This window comes from Hemibagrus wyckioides, linkage group LG18, assembly GCF_019097595.1.
Source record: "Hemibagrus wyckioides isolate EC202008001 linkage group LG18, SWU_Hwy_1.0, whole genome shotgun sequence".
Classification (NCBI taxonomy): Eukaryota; Metazoa; Chordata; class Actinopteri; order Siluriformes; family Bagridae; genus Hemibagrus; species Hemibagrus wyckioides.
The window spans coordinates 606,902-623,733 of record NC_080727.1 but is presented as its reverse complement, the minus strand read 5'-3'; the positions used below and the strand labels follow the sequence as shown (position 1 = coordinate 623,733).

Below are 16,832 nucleotides of genomic sequence, written 5' to 3'. Positions count from 1 at the left end.
TGTTCATGTGTGTGTGTGTGTTTGTGTGTGTGTTTGTGTTCATGTGTGTGTGTGTGTGTGTGTTCATGTGTGTGTGTGTGTGTGTGTGTGTGTGTTCGTGTGTGTGTGTTCATGTGTGTGTGTGTGTGTGTGTGTTCATGTGTGTGTGTGTGTGTGTGTGTGTGTGTTCGTGTGTGTGTGTGTGTGTTCATGTGTGTGTGTGTGTGTGTGTGTGTGTTCATGTGTGTGTGTGTGTGTGTGTGTGTTCATGTGTGTGTGTGTGTGTGTTCATGTGTGTGTGTGTGTGTGTGTGTTCATGTGTGTGTGTTTGTGTGTTCGTGTGTGTGTGTGTGTTCATGTGTGTGTGTGTGTGTGTTCATGTGTGTGTGTGTGTGTTCATGTGTGTGTGTGTGTGTGTTCATGTGTGTGTGTGTGTGTTCATGTGTGTGTGTGTTCATGTGTGTGTTCATGTGTGTGTGTGTGTGTGTGTTCATGTGTGTGTGTGTGTGTTCATGTGTGTGTGTGTGTGTGTGTTCATGTGTGTGTGTGTTCATGTGTGTGTGTGTGTGTGTGTGTGTTCATGTGTGTGTGTGAGATGGTGTTCACTTTGTCCCTCATTGTGGCCTCTCAGAGCATCCAGGGTGCAGCTTCTTCTCTTTTTTTAAATTTTTTTAGTCTGCCCAGATTCCTCTTTCTAACCCCACCACACCCACAACACACACACACACACACACACAAAACACACAGCTGCAGGAACCACACACACACACACACACAGAGACAAACACACAGACACACATGTACACACACTGGTCACGGTGGTGTTGCATATACATACAGAACACGTGTGTGTGTGTGTGTGTGAAGGTGGGAACAGAACAACACAAAACAAATAAAGAAAACAAGTACAAGAAGAAGGAATTATTATTATATTATAATATACAAATTATATTAGTGAATGAGATAAAAAAAAAACAAGCAAAAATATGGAAATAAAAACTAAACAATTCACAGATTTTTTTATATAATAAATAACTTACAAAAACATTTTTCTAACAAATGAAACTGTTAAACGAATAAAGGTTTAAGAAATAAAAAGAAAGAAAGAAAGAAAGAAAGAAAGAAAGAAAGAAAGAAAGAAAGAAAGAAAGAAAGAAGAAAAAAGATGACAAATATTTTAACATTAAAAAAAAGAATATTTATGAATTTATTTTTTTAGGGAAGAAGTAAAAAAGAGAAAAAAGAAAGAATAAAAAATAATCACACTTATTATACTTATTGTCGGTGCTCTTGAGCTGGAGAAGAAAAAATAATGAGAATGAGAAGAAAGGAATGATTAAAAGAAAAGAATAGAATAGAATAGAATAGAATAGAATAGAAATAAAAAGAAAAGAACAGAACAGAATAGATAAGGAAAAATGTAATTTAATTAAATTTAATAATTAAAGTTAATTTAATTTAATTATTTAATTTAGTATGTCATTTAGTATTCTTTAATTTAATTTAATTCTTTATACACACACACACCCCACAGTACAAAGCAGGAAGAGTGTGGAGTGAGTGAGCTTTTAAAGAAATAAAAAAAGCTTTAAAATAATAATTGTGTTAAACACAGACGAAGTGTACACACACACACACACACACACACCCATGCACGCACACACACACAACAACTCACCAAAATTTTAAACAAAGGTGTTCCTTATTGAGGAGGAAGCATGTGTGTGTGTGTGTGTGTGTGTGTGTGTGTGTGCGCGCGTGTGTGTATTTAAAGTCGTGTGGAGTCTCTCTACAGTCTCAGTGCTGAAGACTGAAGATAAGAAGATGAACAGAGAGATGCTTTATACTGCAGTCATCGTCCTCCTGCTGCCCATCAGCTCTCAGGGTGAGTACACACACACACACACACACACACGGCTTGGAATTATTTTACTGTAAAAACAAGAAGGAAAGAGAGAAACAAAGGTTTTGGGGATTTGTTTTGTAAAGAAGGAAAGAAACAATTAGCACATGGTATTATATTATATTATATTATATTATATTATATTATATTATATTATATTATATTATATTATATTATATTATATTAAAATTTAGGTAACTCAGTTTAATAAAATAAATAAATAAATACATCAGCAAGTCTTAACAATAATTATTATTTATTATTTGAATTTCTCAATAATAAATGAGGAAATCAGGTTTATAAAGAGTTAAATTCTCAATAAACAAATAAACAAGTAAATAAATTAAATTTCTAATATTTATAATTGATGTACATTTATATTTAATTTATGTATTTATAATTGATAATTTATTTTAAATTGTATACATATAATAAATATTTAAATCAAGATACAAATAAAAATAATAAAAATAATAATAATAATAACAATAATAATAAAATAAAGAAAAAGATCACATTAACCTGAATAAATAAGAAATAATAAAGTGATAACTGAGCTGGACAAGAAACTCTTATTACATTCAGTAAACCTGCGTCTGACTCTACAGTTTTCTATTGTGTGTGTGTGTGTGTGTGTGTGTGTGTGTGTGTGAATAATATAGAGACAGGGACACAGCTTTAGACAATAGAGTTAAAACCCCTGAAGTGTGTGTAGACAGGTGTGTGTGTGTGTGTGTGTGTGTAAAACAGTTGTGGTAAACAGAAGGACACAGAGAGAGAAGTGAGAGTGGGAATGGGAAACAGCCCCTCGAGACCACATTCTCCCACTGCAATGTGTTTCCTGACACGACTCGTCCGTTTTCCCTCAAACACACACACACACACACACACACACACACACACTGCAGCCGTTTCACTAAAGCCAAAATTCACTAACTGCAACACATCGTTTACACAACACCCCAAACGACTACAACTGCACAACCTGTCTGTCTGTCTGTCTGTCTCTGGTGTGTGTGGTACAGTGTGTTAGTGTGTGTAAATATCTTGCATGTGTATATGTGTCACAGTGCAGAGAGATGGGGATTGTGGGTAAACGTGAGAGAGGTGGTGTGTCCCTGCAGTGTCGTGGCTGCGGTGAGAGACGTTGTGTTATTGCTTCTGCAGGTTTCATTTAATTCTGATTAATATTTTTAACTCAGAGTAACAAAGTTCAAAATACACATAAAGTGTAAACAATAACGTTTTCCTTCAACACGTCCAGAACATTCTGTCTTCCACAGACAAGCTCTGAACTTGAGGTGTCTGTTAAAACAGCTGGAGATGTAATCCTGCTGATTAATCCTACAATCTGAGTGTGTGTTACAGCGTCCTCTAATAACATACACTAACATTACCACACACACACACACACACCCTGTAACACACACTGATATATGTGTGCTCCCTTTAGCGGACGAGGATGTAGTTGTGCCGGTGGTGGCAAGCTCCGTAGTGGACGAGGTGGAGACCCCGTCTCCGTCCATGGCTCAGCCGTTTGCGTCTGCATGCTGTGGTGCGGACGAGCTGAAGCAGCTCGTGCAGGAGCAGCGGGAGACACGCAGCTGGCTGGCCGAGACGGCAAAGCTCCTCATGCAGATCGTCCAGGAGGACAAGGAAGAGTCCAACGTCCAGGCGGAGATCCTGAAGCTCCTGCGCGCCATGAAGGAGATGCAGGAAATGCAGCTGACTCACGTAGGGAACATGGCACGTCAGCACAGTCTGCTGGTGGAGAACCACCAGGCTCTGCTGTTCCAGGTCTCACGCATTGGCTCCATGGTGCAGGAACGCTCCAGACAGAGCCAGTGACCAATCACCAGAACCTCTAGAATCCTTCTAAAGCTTAAAAACTAACCTTTATGTGTTCCTTCGGTACGACATCAGTGAGGACTCAGGAAAAATAAACAGTGTGTGCTCCTTACACAACATCACACTCATCCCCTTTATTCTTCTTTCTGTGTTTTGTTAACCTCACTTTCTGCAATAAAAAGTGAAACAAATAGCGATGTGATGTGATGTAATAAATCGCCATGACGACATACTCCCTGATCAGTAAAGCCAGTATTGGCTAGAAATTTAAAATCTAGATAGATTTACTCATTCTTCATTTCAGCCTACATTTACTGTTTAGTATTATTTTTTATATTTTTTTGTTTATTTGTTTTTTTTTCAGTTGGAAGCTGGATAGCATGAAATTAAAAAAAAGAAATAAAGAAGAAAAAAAAAATTTTTTGTCACTTTTTGTATGAATTTCAGAAAACATTGATGCTGAAGTCTAACACAACTCACCTGATCATGTGCTAACATCTCGACTGTAATTTCATTTGATTGTGAAGCAAAGTAAAAAAAGGAATAAAAAAAATTGCATGCTTAAAAAAGTGCTTTTGTTCTTGTTTTCACTCTGAATCCCACATCACATGAACAAAACACAACACGTTATTACAGATTATTGATGATTATTATTGTTATATTTATTCTATATATAAATCTTCCATAATGATCATTACTCTACGTTCACTTGTGGTTTATGCGACATTAAATAAATCTTATTTGAAATAAATAAATCATTTCTTTGCCCCATTTATGTACTGATGTTATATTTATTTATTTATTTATTTATTAATTATTTAATGAATTAATTTTGTTACTGGCTGGGTTACAAGAAAGAAAGAAAGAAAGAAAGAAAGAAAGAATAGTCTTGAATTTAATTTTTGTAAATAATTTTTTTACTTTGTATAAATTTGATGCCAAAAAATTAACCAGTAAAATATGCACTTAGGTCTAACACAATAATAGCTCCTAATTTCACTTACAATTATTTTTATTATTATTATTATCATTATTATTATTATTAATAGTGTGATGTGTCTTTTCTCCTCGGGACAGATGGAGTAGACGGAGTGTTCAAGGTTCCTCAAATCAGGGTGATGGTCGAGGAAGAGGAGGCGGACATCCTGCTGAAGTGTTTACCCACAATCCCCGGTGCTACAGACTTCACACTCCGCTTGGCTAACGACTCCGCTCTTCCCCCTGACCTGCGCTTCACAGCTGATCTCTCTCGGGGAATTGTGATCAGAGCTGCGAGACTCAGCTACAGAGGAGAATACGTCTGCAGCGTGCGAGTGAACGCGACACGCCGAGATTCCTCCGTGTTTCACGTCTCTGTCACTAAAAGTCAGATTTCACACAATCACACAGACACAAGTATCTCCGCAGGGATTAGTGTGTGAGACGTCACTCATCACCACTTATTATAGAATAGAGAATATCGAATTATAATACAAATCATATCTAATTATTAATAAATATCTAAGATTTTTTAAAACTCAACTTACACTGGGTTTCTGTCGACCTGCTGCTTTTCCTTCGTGTGTAACAAGTATATTTATTTCCTGAGATTAGGAGTGCGCTTCCCTCCATCCGTGTCCGTGGAGGTGGACGAGTGTGTCCGAGTCTCTGGAGAGAAGCTGCAGCTCACCTGCCACACCAGCAACCCTGATCACACCTTCATCACCAAGTGGCATCACTCCGGCAATCAGGTAAAGTGACCCAGGAGCTGAGAGGAGGAGTGTGCTGCTGAGATTAGAGCGCAGAACCACACTCAGGACTTATATCTTTATTTAATTTTTTATTTGATTGATTGATTGATTGATTGAATGAATGACCAGACACTTTGGGATGAGAAGACGACGAAGGTGAATGGGGACATGGTTCATGTGATGAGTGTGGTCACTCTTCCTCATGTGACCAAGTCTGATGCCGGCAATCTGACCTGCATCACCATAAACAAAGTGGGAAAAAACACCGCCGTCATCTCACTGCGAGTCGCAGGCAAGAGCAAACTCAGCAGAGTTCACCGACACTCACACAGATGCCTGGGAGCTGGAACAGACGTGGATGTTATTACGCATTATTACACTCTAAAACACATTTATTTATTAATCTAATATAATCACACAGACGTCTTTTATTACACATTTTTACTCAATAATGAGCTTTATTACACATTATTGCATTTTATTACACATAATTATACATATTAATAAATATAACACATAATTACTCATTAATACACTTTATTATACATTAATTCATATTTAGTTTATGAGTTTTTTAAATATTTTTTGAGTTTTTAGTGTAAATGTTCAGGGTTGTGTTTTATTTTTGTGGGGAACAGAGAAGCCATACGTGTCTCTGACGCCACTGAAGCCAAGGGGACTAAAGCCCACGGTGGAGGTGATGGAGGGGGAGACGCTGGAGCTGAGGGTGGAAGTTGACGCTTATCCCCCTATCCAGGATGGGAGGTGGAGCACACCGCAGGCTACAAACTCCACCTACGTGAAGACGCTCTCCACCATCCACAAGAGGTTCTTCAGAATGTTCTGAACCTTCATGACAGGCAGATGGACAGGTGGATAGACAGACAGGCAGAGAGACAGACTGCCTGACAGACAGAGAGGCAGAATGATAGACAGACTGCCTGACAGACAGACAGGTGGATAGACAGACAGGCAGATAGACAGACAGTGATGTACTTGAATAAAGTTTTCAGACTCATCTTTAATCCTTTGTTCATGTTGTAAGCAATAACAGAGGTGTGTTTTGTTTCCTGTAGCTTTAACAGTGTTTATACTTGATTGTGTAATTAGCGCTGTGTTGTCCAGCTGTGAGTGTTTATTATGTCCATGTATACTGCAGTACTGACCTTTCTTCTTGTGTGATAGTTACAGAAAAGTGGCTTCACTTTTCATACAGAGAATCAGAGTGGACGAGAGTGGACAGTACAGCTTTAATGCCACGGGTGCCAATATTAATGCCATAACTCACTTTAAAGTCTATGTCTTCCGTAAGTACACACACTGCATTAACACAATATCACACATCAACCTCTGATAACAGACAGGAGGTGTGTGTGTGTTGGAGGTGTGTGTGTGTGTTGGAGGTGTGTGTGTGTGTTGGAGGTGTGTGTATTGGAGGTGTGTTTTGTGTTTTGGAGGTGTGTGTGTGTTGGAGGTGTGTGTGTTGGAGGTGTGTGTGTGTTGGAGGTGTGTGTGTTGTAGGTGTGTGTGTTGGAGGTGTGTGTGTTTGAGGTATGTGTGTGTTTTGGAGGTGTGTGTGTGTCAGAGGTGTGTGTGTTTGAGGTGTGTGTGTGTGTTGGAGGTGTGTGTGTGTTTTGGAGGTGTGTGTGTTTGAGGTGTGTGTGTGTGTGTTGGAGGTGTGTGTTTTGGAGGTGTGTGTGTGTGTGTTGGAGGTGTGTGTGTGTGTTGGAGGTGTGTGTGTGTGTGTGTTGGAGGTGTGTGTTTTGGAGGTGTGTGTGTTGGAGGTGTGTGTTGGAGGTGTGTGTTTTGGAGGTGTGTGTGTTGGAGGGGTGTGTGTGTTTTGGAGGTGTGTGTGTGTTGGAGGTGTGTGTGTGTGTTGGAGGTTTGTGTGTGTCTTGGAGGTGTGTGTGTGTGTTGGAGGTGTGTGTGTGTGTTGGAGGTGTGTGTGTGTGTGTGTTGGAGGTGTGTGTTTTGGAGGTGTGTGTGTTGGAGGTGTGTGTTGGAGGTGTGTGTGTTGGAGGTGTGTGTGTGTGTTGGAGGTGTGTGTTTTGGAGGTGTGTGTGTTGGAGGGGTGTGTGTGTCAGAGGTGTGTGTGTTTGAGGTGTGTGTGTGTGTTGGAGGTGTGTGTGTGTTTTGGAGGTGTGTGTGTTGGAGGTGTGTGTGTTGGAGGGGTGTGTGTGTTTTGGAGGTGTGTGTGTGTTGGAGGTGTGTGTGTGTGTTGGAGGTTTGTGTGTGTGTTGGAGGTGTGTGTGTGTTTTGGAGGTGTGTGTGTGTTGGAGGTGTGTGTGTTGGAGGTGTGTGTTTTGGAGGTGTGTGTGTGTGTGTTGGAGGTGTGTGTGTGTTGGAGGTGTGTGTTTTGGAGGTGTGTGTGTGTGTTGGAGGTGTGTGTTTTGGAGGTGTGTGTGTGTGTGTTGGAGGTGTGTGTTTTGGAGGTGGAGGTGTGTGTGTTGGAAGTGCGTGTGTGTTAGAAGTGTGTTTGTGTTGGAAGTGCGTGTGTGTTAGATGTGTGTTTGTGTTGGAGGTGTGTGTGTGTGTGTGTTGGAGGTGTGTGTGTTGGAGGTATGTGTATGTTGGAGGTGAGTGTGTGTTGGAAGTGTGTGTGTGTTAGAAGTGTGTTTGTGTTGGAGGTGTGTGTGTGTTGGAGGTGTGTGTGTTGGAGGTGTGTGTGTGTGTGTTTTGAAGGTGTGTGTGTGTGTGTGTTGGACATGTGTGTGTGTGTTGGACATGTGTGTGTGTGTGTTGGAGGTGTGTGTGCGTGTTGGAGGTGTGTGTGTGTGTTGGAGGTGTGTGTGTGTTTTGGAGGTGTGTGTGTGTTTTGGAGGTGTGTGTGTGTTGGAGGTGTGTGTGTGTTTTGGAGGTGTGTGTGTGTTTTGGAGGTGTGTGTGTGTTGGAGGTGTGTGTGTGTTTTGGAGGTGTGTGTGTGTTTTGGAGGTGTGTGTGTGTTGGAGGTGTGTGTGTGTTTTGGAGGTGTGTGTGTGTTTTGGAGGTGTGTGTGTGTCAGAGGTGTGTGTGTTGGAGGTGTGTGTGTGTTTTGGAGGTGTGTGTGTGTCGGAGGTGTGTGTGTTTGAGGTGTGTGTGTGTGTGTTGGAGGTGTGTGTGTGTTTGAGGTGTGTGTGTGTGTTGGAGGTGTGTGTGTGTTTTGGAGGTGTGTGTGTGTCAGAGGTGTGTGTGTTTGAGGTATGTGTGTGTTTTGGAGATGTGTGTTTTGGAGGTGTGTGTGTGTCAGAGGTGTGTGTGTGTTTTGGAGGTGTGTGTGTTGGAGGTATGTGTGTGTTTTGGAGGTGTGTGTGTGTTTTGGAGGTGTGTGTGTGTCAGAGGTGTGTGTGTGTTTTGGAGGTGTGTGTGTGTCGGAGGTGTGTGTGTTTGAGGTGTGTGTGTGTGTGTTGGAGGTGTGTGTGTGTCAGAGGTGTGTGTGTTTGAGGTGTGTGTGTGTGTTGGAGGTGTGTGTGTGTTTTGGAGGTGTGTGTGTGTCAGAGGTGTGTGTGTTTGAGGTGTGTGTGTGTGTTGGAGATGTGTGTTTTGGAGGTGTGTGTGTGTGTTGGAGGTGTGTGTGTGTGTTGGAGGTGTGTGTGTTGGAGGTATGTGTGTGTTGGAGGTGTGTGTGTGTGTTGGAGGTGTGTGTGTTAGAAATGTGTTTGTGTTGGAGGTGTGTGTGTGTTGGAGGTGTGTGTGTGTGTTGGAGATGTGTGTTTTGGAGGTGTGTGTGTTGGAGGTGTGTGTGTGTGTTGGAGGTGTGTGTTTTGGAGGTGTGTGTGTGTGTTGGAGGTGTGTGTTTTGGAGGTGTGTGTGTTGGAGGTGTGTGTGTGTGTTGGAGGTGTGTGTTTTGGAGGTGTGTGTGTTGGAGGTGTGTGTGTGTGTTGGAGGTGTGTGTTTTGGAGGTGTGTGTGTTGGAGGTGTGTGTGTGTGTTGGAGGTGTGTGTTTTGGAGGTGTGTGTGTTGGAGGTGTGTGTGTGTGTTGGAGGTGTGTGTTTTGGAGGTGTGTGTGTTGGAGGTGTGTGTGTGTGTTGGAGGTGTGTGTGTGTTGGAGGTGTGTGTGTGTGTTGGAGGTTTGTGTGTGTGTTGGAGGTGTGTGTGTGTCAGAGGTGTGTGTGTTTGAGGTGTGTGTGTGTGTTGGAGGTGTGTGTGTGTTTTGGAGGTGTGTGTGTTTGAGGTGTGTGTGTGTGTTGGAGGTGTGTGTTTTGAAGGTGTGTGTGTGTGTTGGAGGTGTGTGTGTGTGTTGGAGGTGTGTGTGTGTGTTGGAGGTGTGTGTTTTGGAGGTGTGTGTGTTGGAGGTGTGTGTTGGAGGTGTGTGTTTTGAAGGTGTATGTGTTGGAGGTGTGTGTTTTGGAGGTGTGTGTGTTGGAGGGGTGTGTGTGTGTTGGAGGTGTGTGTGTGTGTTGGAGGTGTGTGTTTTGGAGGTGTGTGTGTTGGAGGGGTGTGTGTGTGTTGGAGGGGTGTGTGTGTGTTGGAGGTGTGTGTGTGTTGGAGGTGTGTGTGTGTGTTGGAGGTGTGTGTGTGTGTTGGAGGTTTGTGTGTGTGTTGGAGGTGTGTGTGTGTTTTGGAGGTGTGTGTGTGTTGGAGGTGTGTGTGTTGGAGGTGTGTGTTTTGGAGGTGTGTGTGTGTGTTGGAGGTGTGTGTGTGTTGGAGGTGTGTGTTTTGGAGGTGTGTGTGTGTTGGAGGTGTGTGTGTGTTGGAGGTGTGTGTGTGTGTTGGAGGTGTGTGTTTTGGAGGTGTGTGTGTGTTGGAGGTGTGTGTGTGTGTTGGAGGTGTGTGTTTTGGAGGTGGAGGTGTGTGTGTTGGAAGTGCTTGTGTGTTAGAACTGTGTTTGTGTTGGAAGTGTGTGTGTGTTGGAGGTGTATGTGTGTGTTGGAGGTATGTGTATGTTGGAGGTGTGTGTGTGTTGGAAGTGTGTGTGTGTTAGAAGTGTGTTTGTGTTGGAGGTGTGTGTGTGTTGGAGGTGTGTGTGTTGGAGGTGTGTGTGTGTGTGTTGGAGGTGTGTGTGTGTGTGTTTTGAAGGTGTGTGTGTGTGTGTGTGTGTGTGTTGGACATGTGTGTGTGTGTGTTGGACATGTGTGTGTGTTGGAGGTGTGTGTGTGTTGGAGGTGTGTGTGTGTTGAAGGTGTGTGTGTGTTTTGGAGGTGTGTGTGTGTGTGTGTTGGACATGTGTGTGTGTGTGTTGGACATGTGTGTGTGTTGGAGGTGTGTGTGTGTTGGAGGTGTGTGTGTGTTGGACATGTGTGTGTGTGTTGGAGGTGTGTGTGTGTGTTGGAGGTGTGGTGTATTGGAGGTTTGTGTGTTGGAGGTATGTGTGTGTTTTGGAGGTGTGTGTGTGTTTTGGAGGTGTGTGTGTGTTTTGGAGGTGTGTGTGTGTCAGAGGTGTGTGTGTTTGAGGTGTGTGTGTGTGTTGGAGGTGTGTGTGTGTTTTGGAGGTGTGTGTGTGTCGGAGGTGTGTGTGTGTGTTGGAGATGTGTGTTTTGGAGGTGTGTGTGTGTGTTGGAGGTGTGTGTGTGTTTTGGAGGTGTGTGTGTGTGTGTTGGAGGTGTGTGTGTTGGAGGTATGTGTGTGTTGGAGGTGTGTGTGTGAGAAATGTGTTTGTGTTGGAGGTGTGTGTGTGTTTGAGGTCTGTGTGTGTGTGTTGGAGATGTGTGTTTTGGAGGTGTGTGTGTTGGAGGTGTGTGTGTGTGTTGGAGGTGTGTGTTTTGGAGGTGTGTGTGTTGGAGGTGTGTGTGTGTGTTGGAGGTGTGTGTTTTGGACGTGTGTGTGTTGGAGGTGTGTGTGTTGGAGGTGTGTGTGTGTGTGTTTTGAAGGTGTGTGTGTGTGTGTGTGTGTGTTGGACATGTGTGTGTGTGTGTGTTGGAGGTGTGTGTGTGTTGGAGGTGTGTGTGTATTGGAGGTGTGTGTGTGTGTGTTTTGGAGGTGTGTGTGTGTGTGTTTTGGAGGTGTGTGTGTGTGTGTGTTGGAGGTGTGTGTGTGTGTATTGGAGGTGTGTGTGTGTGTGTGTGTGTGTTGGAGGTGTGTGTGTGTTTTGAAGTTGTGTGTGTGTTGGACATGTGTGTGTGTGTTGGAGGTGTGTGTGTCTGTGGGAGGTGTGTGTGTATCTGTGTGTGTGTGTGTGTATGTGTGTGTTGGAGGTGGTTGTGTTTGTGTTATAGGTGTGTGTGTGTTGGAGGTGTGTGTGTGTGTGTTGAAGGTGTGTGTGTGTGTGTTGGAGGTGTGTGTGTGTGTGTGTTGGAGGTTTGTGTGTGTGTGTTTTGAATGTGTGTGTGTGTGTGTGTGTTGGACGTGTGTGTGTGTGTTGGACGTGTGTGTGTGTGTTGGATGTGTGTGTGTGTGTTGGAGATGTGTGTGTGTGTGTTGGAGATGTGTGTGTGTGTGTGTGTGTGTGTGTTGGAAGTGTGTGTGTGTTTGTTGGAGGTTTGTGTGTGTGTGTGTTTTGGAGGTGTGTGTGTGTTGGAGGTGTGTGTGTGTGTGTTGGATGTGTGTGTGTGTTGGAGGTGTGTGTATGTGTGTGTTGGAGGTGTGTGTGTGTGTTGGAGGTGTGTGTGTTTGTGTTGGAGGTGTGTGTGAGTGTGTTGGAGGTGTGTGTGTGTGTGTGTTGGAGGTGTGTGTGTGTGTGTGTGTTGGAGGTGTGTGTGTGTGTTTTGGATGTGTGTGTGTGTTGGAGGTGTGTGTGTGTGTGTGTTGGAGGTGTGTGTGTGTGTGTTGGAGGTGTGTGTGTGTGTTGGAGGTGTGTGTGTGTGTGTTGGAGGTGTGTGTTTGTTGAAGGTGTGTGTGTTTGAGGTGTGTTTTTGTTTTGGAGGTGTGTGTGTTGGAGGTGTGTGTGTGTTGGAGGTGTGTGTTTTGGAGGTGTGTGTGTTGGAGGTGTGTGTGTGTGTTGGAGGTGTGGTGTATTGGAGGTTTGTGTGTTGGAGGTATGTGTGTGTTTTGGAGGTATGTGTGTGTTTTGGAGGTGTGTGTGTTTTGGAGGTGTGTGTGTGTCAGAGGTGTGTGTGTTTGAGGTGTGTGTGTGTGTTGGAGATGTGTGTGTGTTTTGGAGGTGTGTGTGTGTCGGAGGTGTGTGTGTTTGAGGTGTGTGTTGGAGGTGTGTGTGTTTGAGGTGTGTGTGTGTGTTGGAGGTGTGTGTGTGTTTTGGAGGTGTGTGTGTGTCGGAGGTGTGTGTGTTTGAGGTGTGTGTGTGTGTTGGAGATGTGTGTTTTGGAGGTGTGTGTGTGTGTTGGAGGTGTGTGTGTTGGAGGTGTGTGTGTGTGTGTGTTGGAGGTGTGTGTGTTGGAGGTATGTGTGTGTTGGAGGTGTGTGTGTTAGAAATGTGTTTGTGTTGGAGGTGTGTGTGTGTTTGAGGTCTGTGTGTGTGTTGGAGATGTGTGTATTGGAGGTGTGTGTGTTGGAGGTGTGTGTGTGTGTTGGAGGTGTGTGTTTTGTAGGTGCGTGTGTTGGAGGTGTGTGTGTGTGTTGGAGGTGTGTGTTATGGAGGTGTGTGTGTTGGAGGTGTGTGTGTGTGTTGGAGGTGTGTGTGTGCTGGAGGTTTGTGTGTGTGTTGTAGGTGTGTGTGTGTTTTGGAGGTGTGTGTGTGTTGGAGGTGTGTGTGTTGGAGGTGTGTGTTTTGGAGGTGTGTGTGTGTGTTGGAGATGTGTGGTTTGGAGGTGTGTGTGTTGGAGGTGTGTGTGTGTGTTGGAGGTGTGTGTTTTGGAGGTGTGTGTGTTGGAGGTGTGTGTGTGTGTTGGAGGTGTGTGTTTTGGACGTGTGTGTGTTGGAGGTGTGTGTGTGTGTGTTTTGAATGTGTGTGTGTGTGTGTGTGTGTTGGACATGTGTGTGTGTGTGTGTTAGAGATGTGTGTGTGTTGGAGGTGTGTGTGTGTTGGAGGTGTGTGTGTGTGTTGGAGGTGTGTGTGTGTGTTGGAGGTGTGTGTGTGTGTGTTTTGGAGGTGTGTGTGTGTGTGTGTTGGAGGTGTGTGTGTGTGTATTGGAGGTGTGTGTGTGTTTTGAAGTTGTGTGTGTGTTGGACATGTGTGTGTGTGTTGGAGGTGTGTGGGGGGGGGAGGTGTGTGTGTATCTGTGTGTGTGTGTGTGTGTGTGTATGTGTTATAGGTGTGTGTGTGTTGGAGGTGTGTGTGTGTTGAAGGTGTGTGTGTGTGTGTTGGAGGTGTGTGTGTGTGTGTGTGTGTGTTGGAGGTTTGTGTGTGTTTGTTTTGAATGTGTGTGTGTGTGTGTTGGACGTGTGTGTGTGTGTTGGACGTGTGTGTGTTGGATGTGTGTGTGTGTGTTGGAGATGTGTGTGTGTGTGTGTGTGTGTGTTGGAGATGTGTGTGTGTGTTGGAAGTGTGTGTGTGTTTGTTTGAGGTTTGTGTGTGTGTGTGTGTGTGTTTTGGAGGTGTGTGTGTGTTGGAGGTGTGTGTGTGTGTGTGTGTGTGTTGGAGGTGTGTGTGTGTGTGTTGGAGGTGTGTGTGTGTGTGTTGGAGGTGTGTGTATGTGTGTGTTGGAGGTGTGTGTGTGTGTGTGTGTGTTGGAGGTGTGTGTGTGTGTTGGAGGTGTGTGTGTGTTGAAGGTGTGTGTGTGTGTGTGTGTTGGAGGTGTGTGTGTGTGTGTTGGAGGTGTGGTGTATTGGAGGTTTGTGTGTTGGAGGTATGTGTGTGTTTCGGAGGTGTGTGTGTGTTGGAGGTGTGTGTGTGTTTTGGAGGTGTGTGTGTGTCAGAGGTGTGTGTGTTTGAGGTGTGTGTGTGTGTTGGAGGTGTGTGTGTGTTTTGGAGGTGTGTGTGTGTCGGAGGTGTGTGTGTGTGTTGGAGGTGTGTGTTTTGGAGGTGTGTGTGTGTGTTGGAGGTGTGTGTGTGTGTTGGAGGTGTGTGTGTGTGTGTCTGTTGGAGGTGTGTGTTTTGGAGGTGTGTGTGTTGGAGGTGTGTGTGTGTGTTGGAGGTGTGTGTTTTGGAGGTGTGTGTGTGTGTGTGTTGGAGGTGTGTGTGTGTTGGAGGTGTGTGTGTGTGTGTTGGAGGTGTGTGTGTGTTGGAGGTGTGTGTGTTTTGGGGGTGTGTGTGTGTGTGTTGGAGGTGTGTGTGTGTGTTTTGGAGGTGTGTGTGTTGGAGGTGTGTGTTTTGGAGGTGGAGGTGTGTGTGTTGGAACTGCGTGTGTGTTAGAACTGTGTTTGTGTTGGAAGTGCGTGTGTGTTAGAAGTGTGTTTGTGTTGGAGGTGTGTGTGTGTTGGAGCTGTGTGTGTTGGAGGTATGTGTATGTTGGAGGTGTGTGTTTTGGAGGTGTGTGTGTTGGAGGTGTGTGTGTGTGTTGGAGGTGTGTGTGTGTGTGTTTTGAAGGTGTGTGTGTGTGTTGGACATGTGTGTGTGTGTGTTGGACATGTGTGTGTGTTGGAGGTGTGTGTGTGTGTGTGTTGGAGGTGTGTGTGTGTTGGAGGTGTGTGTGTGTGTGTTGGAGGTGTGTGTGTGTTGAAGGTGTGTGTGTGTGTGTGTTGGAGGTGTGTGTGTGTGTGTTGGAGGTGTGGTGTATTGGAGGTGTGTGTGTTGGAGGTATGTGTGTGTTTCGGAGGTGTGTGTGTGTTGGAGGTGTGTGTGTGTTTTGGAGGTGTGTGTGTGTCAGAGGTGTGTGTGTTTGAGGTGTGTGTGTGTGTTGGAGGTGTGTGTTTTGGAGGTGTGTGTGTGTGTTGGAGGTGTGTGTGTGTGTTGGAGGTGTGTGTGTGTGTCTGTTGGAGGTGTGTGTTTTGGAGGTGTGTGTGTTGGAGGTGTGTGTGTGTGTTGGAGGTGTGTGTGTTGGAGGTGTGTTTGTGTTTTGGAGGTGTGTGTGTTGGAGGTGTGTGTGTTGGAGGTGTGTGTGTTGGAGGTGTGTGTGTGTGTGTTGGAGGTGTGTGTTTTGGAGGTGTGTGTGTTGGAGCTGTGTGTATTGGAGGTTTGTGTGTGTGTGTTGGAGGTGTGTGTGTGTTGGAGGTGTGTGTGTGTGTGCTGAAGGTGTGTGTGTTAGAGGTGTGTGTGTTGGAGGTGTGTGTGTGTTGGAGGTATGTGTGTGTTGGGTGTGTGTGTGTGTTGGAGATGTGTGTGTGTGTGCTGAAGGTGTGTGTGTTAGAGGTGTGTGTGTTGGAGGTGTGTGTGTGTTGGAGGTATGTGTGTGTTGGGTGTGTGTGTGTGTTGGAGATGTGTGTGTTGGTGGTATGTGTGTGTGTTGGAGGTGTGTGTGTTGGAGGTATGTGTGTTATAGGTCTGTGTGTTGGAGGTATGTGTGTGTTGGAGGTATGTGTGTTTGTGTTGGAGGTGTGTGTGTGTGTTGGAGATTTGTGTGCTGGAGGTATGTGTGTGTGTTGGAGGTGTGTGTGTGTTGGAGGTTTGTGTGTGTGTGCTGGAGGTATGTGTGTGTGTTGGAGGTGTGTGTGTGTTGGAGGTGTGTGTGTGTGTGCTGGAGGTATGTGTGTGTGTTGGAGGTGTGTGTGTGTTGGAGGTGTGTGTGTGTATGTTAGAGGTGTGTGTGTGTGTTGGAGGTGTGTGTGTGTTGGAGGTGTGTGTGTGTTGGAGGTGTGTGGGTGTGTGTGTGTGTGTGTTGGAGGTGTGTGTGTGTGTGTGTGTTGGAGGTGTGTGTGTGTGTGTGTTGGAGGTGTGTGTGTGTTGGAGGTGTGTGTGTGTGTGTGTTGGAGGTGTGTGTGTGTTGGAGGTGTGTGTGTGTGTGTGTGTTGGAGGTGTGTGTGTGTTGGAGGTGTGTGTGTGTGTGTTGGAGGTGTGTGTGTGTGTGTGTGTTGGAGGTGTGTGTGTTGGAGGTGTGTGTGTGTGTGTTGGAGGTGTGTGTGTGTTGGAGGTGTGTGTTGGAGGTGTGTGTGTGTTGGAGGTGTGTGTGTGTGTGTGTGTTGGATGTGTGTGTGTGTTGGAGGTGTGTGTGTGTGTGTGTGTGTTGGAGGTGTGTGTGTGTTAGAAGTGTGTTTGTGTTTTGGAGGTGTGTGTGTGTTGGAGGTGTGTGTGTGTTGGAGGTGTGTGTGTGTGTGTGTGTGTGTTGGAAGTGTGTGTGTGTTAGAAGTGTGTTTGTGTTGGAGGTGTGTGTGTGTTGGAGGTGTGTGTGTGTTGGAGGTGTGTGTGTGTGTTGGAGGTGTGTGTTTTGGAGGTGTGTGTGTTGGAGGTGTGTGTGTGTGTTGGAGGTGTGTGTGTGTGTGTTTTGAAGGTGTGTGTGTGTGTGTGTGTTGGACATGTGTGTGTGTGTGTTGGACATGTGTGTGTGTTGGAGGTGTGTGTGTGTGTTGGAGGTGTGTGTGTGTGTTGGAGGTGTGGTGTATTGGAGGTTTGTGTATTGGAGGTGTGTGTGTTTTGGAGGTGTGTGTGTGTGTGTTGGAGGTGTGTGTGTGTTTTGGAGGTGTGTGTGTGTGTGTGTTGGAGGTGTGTGTGTTTTGGAGGTGTGTGTGTGTTTTGGAGGTGTGTGTGT

At 45.0% G+C, this 16,832-nt stretch overlaps 1 protein-coding gene across 2 annotated transcripts in view; it reads left to right on the top strand.

The window, feature by feature from the left end:
* The first annotated feature begins 1,723 nt into the window (after window positions 1–1,723).
* The window catches only part of csf1rb (colony stimulating factor 1 receptor, b), a 36,639-nt gene continuing 21,530 nt past the window's right edge, over window positions 1,724–16,832 (top strand). For both annotated transcript variants that reach the window (XM_058415916.1, XM_058415917.1), the window contains exons 1-6: window positions 1,724–1,864; window positions 4,808–5,095; window positions 5,324–5,460; window positions 5,590–5,752; window positions 6,099–6,288; window positions 6,646–6,767. In XM_058415916.1, the coding sequence (XP_058271899.1) occupies window positions 1,804–1,864; window positions 4,808–5,095; window positions 5,324–5,460; window positions 5,590–5,752; window positions 6,099–6,288; window positions 6,646–6,767 (961 nt within the window). In that variant the 5' untranslated portion in view covers window positions 1,724–1,803. The remainder of the gene's footprint in view (window positions 1,865–4,807; window positions 5,096–5,323; window positions 5,461–5,589; window positions 5,753–6,098; window positions 6,289–6,645; window positions 6,768–16,832) is intronic.